The 6,237-nt window shown below is 30.8% G+C and overlaps 1 protein-coding gene across 1 annotated transcript in view; it reads left to right on the plus strand.

The window, feature by feature from the left end:
- The window catches only part of HELRODRAFT_156995 (hypothetical protein), a gene marked incomplete at both ends in the record, with an annotated part of 8,920 nt that extends 4,347 nt beyond the window's left edge, over positions 1 to 4,573 (plus strand). The window contains 3 exons of the mRNA XM_009019395.1: positions 1,618 to 1,773; positions 1,890 to 2,048; positions 4,445 to 4,573. Coding sequence (XP_009017643.1) covers positions 1,618 to 1,773; positions 1,890 to 2,048; positions 4,445 to 4,573 — 444 coding nt within the window. The remainder of the gene's footprint in view (positions 1 to 1,617; positions 1,774 to 1,889; positions 2,049 to 4,444) is intronic.
- Positions 4,574 to 6,237: the final 1,664 nt, after the last annotated feature.

Here is a 6,237-nt window from a genome sequence, read left to right on the forward strand (position 1 = left end):
TTCTCTGCATATGCACCATAGACCGGTGAATCTGAAGACGGCAAAATGACTTATGGAACACACTCTCAGATGCCGACAGGAGAACACCAACATCAGAGATACCATATATATAAAATCAAATGATATATATATATATATATATATATATATATATATATATATATATAGACTATTGGGGGTCTTTCCCCAACCATTTAAGGTCTTTCAGTGAATAGGGGATCTTTTTTTGTGATGACATGGAAGATGTTTGGGTCAAGTCAAAAAAATTTTATATCTGGAATTGCCCAATTTCTAACGACAACCACCAGTTATAACCAGTGGGCCTAGGCAGCGTAGTTGCAGTTTATTTCTATTGTAAGCAGTGCACCTAGCCTTTGTCTAAGGTCCCTGTTCCACAAGATCATCCGCCGTTGGAGCCGTTGTCTTACGATCCTCCGCCTCTTTCACCGTTGTCTTCTTTCTTCTGGCGCAGTTGGTTCGCGGCATCTTATTCCGTATTATTCGATGCAATCCTAGAAGGTTTCCCTGTCCAGAACTTTCCCTTATCCACCACCTGGGGATGCGCCTCAGCCAGTGTTTAAGTATATATATCATGATATATGATAGGTGATATATACTTTTTTTGCTGATGATGGGTGGTAGACATTTTTCTAGATATTTAACTGCTGGAGACAGTAGTTAAATTGGGTGGTAGGAAGTTGATTCTTTTTCAGCTTTGAAAATTAGAATTTTCGGGGATGTCTTGTAGATTTGAGGTATTGCGCATGTTTCTAAACGTTGATTGAAGATGCGTGTAAGATAATAAATTCCGTTTTGTCCTAGGTGTTTTAAATAAAATATTGTAAATTGATCTGGACCAAACGCTTTTGATTGTCTAGCTGGTTTTATGGAGTTGATTATTGTTGATAATTCTATTTCTAGAGTGTGATGAAGGTTCATGCCATTTTAATTTTTTCTCTTCATTGGTTAGGTTACCAATTGTTTGTATGTTATTTGAGCTTGGATTTGCTTGTCTGATATTGTTTCTTTGCTTGATGAGATCAATGATTTTTTGTTGAGCCCAGATTGGGTAAATTTTCATTTGCCGTACGTTTCATTTATTATTTTGGGCGTTTTGGCTTAATGGCAGATGCAAATTTTATTTTTGTTTTGGTAGTTTATTTTTGCCAAAAGTCGAAGATTGTTGGCGATCATTTTGATTCATGGTAGTAGAGAATAGGTGACGTAATTTGTATATGTTTCTATGATGAGTTTTAGGGAAAAAGCTTGCTTAGTGGTATATTTGGTGATAGTATTGTTAGGTATTTAATGGAGCTTGGTAAATAAAGTTATTTTGGTTAATGGGTTTTGTTTCCTTTTTTGGTTCCATTTAATTAATTAGGGACAGATATTTACTTAGTACTTAAATAAATCCGTAAAATAATTTTCTCTTACGTAGTATTTTTCTTCCACTAAAACTGTTTATCCACAACACACTAAATTATAGAACGTATAAATAAAAAATTCTTTGTTGACCAACAATGCTTTTGTTTGTTTTTTTATTTCTTTAAATATTTAATTTATATTACGGTTTTTTGTTTAAGTTTTTAAACATAATTGAATTGTTTTTAACCTTAGGTTGATCTGAAATCTCATATGGGTTTCTCCGGGGGTTTACAAGCGAATGGATCAAATGGAGCCTTTGCGCCATATAATGCTTCTTCTAATAATGAAATTATTTTTCATGTTGCTACTATGATGCCTGGTGATGGAGAAGAAGAACAACTTCGCAAGGTATTAAAAATTGCAACATTTGTTTAGATCCTTTTTCCTAGTAAAGATTGATAAGTAAATTTCAATTTTGTTCTTTTACAAATAACAATCAGTCTAAATTATTATTTTTTAACCAGCTTAGACACTTGGGGAATGATGAAGTTCATATAATTTGGTCCGAACATATTCGCGAATACAGACATGGAATTATTCCGACAGAATTTGGTGATGTTTTGCTTATTATTTATCCTCTTGAATGTGGTTTATATCGCGTTCAAATAAAGCAGAAATCTAAGGTCAGTAGTTGAATATTTTCACTACATTCTGCAGAATTAACTTAATAAAAATTACACATTTTTAGAAACAACGTTTAGTTTTTTTGCTGCTTGTTGTTTCATAAAATAACATATTTATAAAAGTTAACCATTAAAATTGTCTGGTGAAGTAATCGATATGCTTCCCATCAATTTGTTCACATTTATAACTCCATCCATTTTAAAACATGTGATTAATTTACATTAATATATTTTTACATATATATATATATATATATATATATATCACATATTTTTACATACATTCATACATTCATTCATTCATACATACATACATAGAAACAAACTAACAAACATAGTAGATACATTGGAAATTATATAAGAAACAGATTGCTGTTTCTTCTGTATTGACGTAATTATCGCTACGTACATATTGGTATATCGATTATATATGGTTAATATAATGTTTATATAGAAAAATAAAAGTTTTGCCTTCAATGTTATTACGATAAATCAACATTCAAGAGGATAATTAATAATACCTAACCTAGTCCTTAATTCTTCGCTCAAAAATTTTTTTCATCACCTTCATAGTTTGAGTAGCATTTAGCAATGAAGTGAATTCTATTTTGGCTGCCTTATACTTTTTTTCCGACAACTGACGGACATCCTCTTCACACCTCTGTCAGTAACGTGTTTAATCATTGAAATAATTTTAATTTATTTCTCATTTCTTGGCTCTATCGGTCTTGAAAATTGGTTGATGTTTAATCATCTGGGCAACTGGTGGTTTGTTGATGTAAATTTGTTGCACGAAACCATGCAAAAAAATTTGTTTACATTTTTTTTATCGGTGGTTGGTGTAGTCGACAAGTCATAATAGTTTAAATAAAATTTTGTTCAATAATAGATTGACAAAACCACATGTACGTTCTCTGCAGCGACATAATGTGAATTTCTACGATAGTTTCTTCACGGCAAGATATCTGGGTATCTTGCCATAAAATACCCAGGTATCTTGCCGTGGCTGATTGAATTTTTTTGGTTTGGATGCTAGGATATGTATCCGCATTTTAGATGTCAGCAGTTTATGAACGTTATTATGTTTAAACCAGAAGTATCGACATCGACAAAACAAGAATTAATTTCTATATATTTCTGTACATCGTATGAACATAAATGTCCGAAGCAAGTTGGTGCTATTGTTTTTCAAGAACGTGGTCAAAACTTTGGCTGTTGTAGTTAATGTTAACTAATAAATTTTTAGATTTGAAAATATATCTTTATAGCAATAAAATTGCTTAACAACAGTTATTAAATATTAGTTTTAAATTTCACTAAATACCGATGATTGGATAAATATGCCCCTGTGAACGGGGTAGGTTGAACCGGGCTTGCCAGTATACCCGTCAAAGAAACATGCTATAATTGAATATACTTTTTGAGATACGTAATAGACGTGTAATTTTATATAATAATGTCCTATTTCAAAAAGTTTTAAATTTTTAATACATTAATAAAAGTTTAACGAGTTAAGTATTAAAATTTGGTTCAACATGTCCCGCTCTCCCCTATTTTTCTGTTGTCATCTATTTCTACAGACATATTTTTCAGCAGTCTAATGAATTTTCAGATTTAATGCAATGCGGTAATTTATTATTGTGTGGTAATTATTTGCTAGATATCCAAAGTATGCTTTACATACTTTTAACAATGTAAGACATTCTAATTTTGTCAGTCTAGGTTTGCTTTTTTTTCTATTGTCCCACCGGCAGTTGCAGTTGAACAAATGCAGCCATTAAAATTTTTTGTTAAAAATTGAGAAAAATAACAGTTGTTGATGCGTCACCACATAAGAATTTGCTTTGTCAAGATATTCAAGAGTTGATATTGCAGTTATTCTAAGCCACATTACGTCCTCATAAAGCAAAAACATCAAAAATTTACGTTTGAAAAACTTTGTATGAACCGCCTATAAACAGTAAGGAAAACTTATGTATAAAACCCGTTATACAATAATAGCTAGGTAATAGGATAAGAAATTTACAATTTGATATAAATAATAAGTGTAACCAAAGAAATTTAAAAAAAAGCCTTGAAAAATTATGTAACCATTATTTTTATCTGGTTGATAATTGCTGTAATCTTAGAAGTTGAAGCAAGATTTGCTATTGTAAAGAATAACTGAAAGCGGCTTGGTTTTAAAGTTTTTTTTATAATTTGGAAAATAAAGATTTTGAAAATTTATTAAAAATTTTGATAGGGTCAAGCATGAAAATGTTTCTTGAAATGTAAATTTTTTATGTTTTAACTTTAAAATCAAATTATTCAAGAAAATGTTATCGTAAAAAGTTTGTTTCAAATTGTTTGCCTTTACCCATTTTACCATTTATTTTCTCCCTTTTTTATCAATTCAGAATTATTATTTTGGACCACTTTATGATGAAACTGTTGTAGATTCCATTAAACTCCCTGGTCTCATCAAACATACTGCAGTCAATGCCAGCAGAAGCCTGCACTTACAAGAAAATTTTTATGAACCTTAGTAAATTTTGATTGCAAAAATGTAACATTCTGTTTTTTAATTTAATTTTGTTTGAAATATATAGCTATGAATGTCGATGGAGAGCTTTGAAAAAAATTTTCTGCGATTATAAGAAGAAAATGACGTTTGAAGAGTTTTCTTCACATGTAGTTTTACCTCGTTCAATCTTCAAAGGTGTCAATTATTTTTATTCACACGTGGCTTTTATAATTTTTTATGATAATCGATAATTTAATGTTTTATTATACTATAATAGTTCAATTTGCACTGTAGTAAATATTTTATATTAAAAACCAAAGTATCTTTTTAAATCGAATTTTTATATTAAAAATTTAGAATTTAGAATAATGTTAAACCAAAATCGTCATTTTAGTTGAAAAACAATTTAAATCAAAAGTAAAAACTTTTCATGAAGCTATATAACTTAAAATTTATCTTTTCCATTCAATATTTTTGTTTATGCTTTATTGTACTATTGCAGAAATGAGGAAAGAGCAGGATCTACACACGACACCTATTGATCACGCCCTACCCAATAGTAATCTATTTAAAGCTGGTAAAGGTAAAGTTATTATATTGAAATTTATGTTGATTCATTGTTTCTAATTATTGCGATGCTTTCTTTCATAGAGAAACTGTTGAACAATTATTTAAATCTTTCTTTCAAATCAAAAATTTGAGAGATACTGGCATTGACATTCACATATGTTGAGGATCTAAGAGTCATTATTAACTTGTAAGATTTATCTATTCAAGGTTGTTAGACTTTCAATTAAGATAAAGCGCAGCTTTCATTAATGAACATTTTTATTGCAAGTTTTAATAACACTTGGCAACAAATTCATCCTAAAATTACAAAAAGCAGTATATTCTTAAGAGAAATCTGATACTAAAAACAATTGTGCTATACAAATTTCATTTTTATTTTAAATTAACTTATAATATTATTTTAAACTTTTATTTGATTTTATGCTATTTGATTTCATTATTTTTGATTTCAATTTTTACTTCGTTCTATTCTTATGATATAGAACGAAATTCTTGTGAAATTACTAGAGCACGGAATGAAGGTAGTGGAGAGGGTGCTTGAGAGGAGGTTGAGAAGTATGGTGACAGTTAATGAAATGCAGTGTGGGTTTATGCCTGGTAGGGGAACGGTGGATGCGTTGTTCATGATGAGAATGTTGCAGGAGAATTATAGAAAGAAGAAACGAAGATTGTACATGTGTTTTGTGGATCTAGAAAAGGCTTTTGATCGAGTACCAAGGAAGGTCATTGAATGGGCGTTGAGGAAGAAAGGAGTGAATGAGAGACTTGTTAAAGCTGTGATGCAGCCGTATGAAGGGGCAAAGACAAAGGTGAGGGTTGGAAGGGGGATGTCGGACGCTCTTAGTGTTAAGGTAGGAATGCATCAAGGATCAGTGTTATCACCGTTTCTGTTTGCAATTGTGATGGATGTTGTGTGTGGAAACATAATGGAGGGGTTGTTATTTGAGATTTTGTATGCAGATGATTTAGTCTTGATGGCTGATAGCATGGAAGAATTGCAGTTAAAATTTGACAGATGGAAAAGTGTTATTGAAAAGAAAGGGTTAAAAGTTAATATTGGTAAGACGAAGGTAATGGTGAGTGGGGAAGGTGGGGAGCGAGTGATAAGTAAATTAG

This window comes from Helobdella robusta (assembly GCF_000326865.2).
Source record: "Helobdella robusta unplaced genomic scaffold HELROscaffold_24, whole genome shotgun sequence".
Lineage (NCBI taxonomy): Eukaryota > Metazoa > Annelida > Clitellata > Rhynchobdellida > Glossiphoniidae > Helobdella > Helobdella robusta.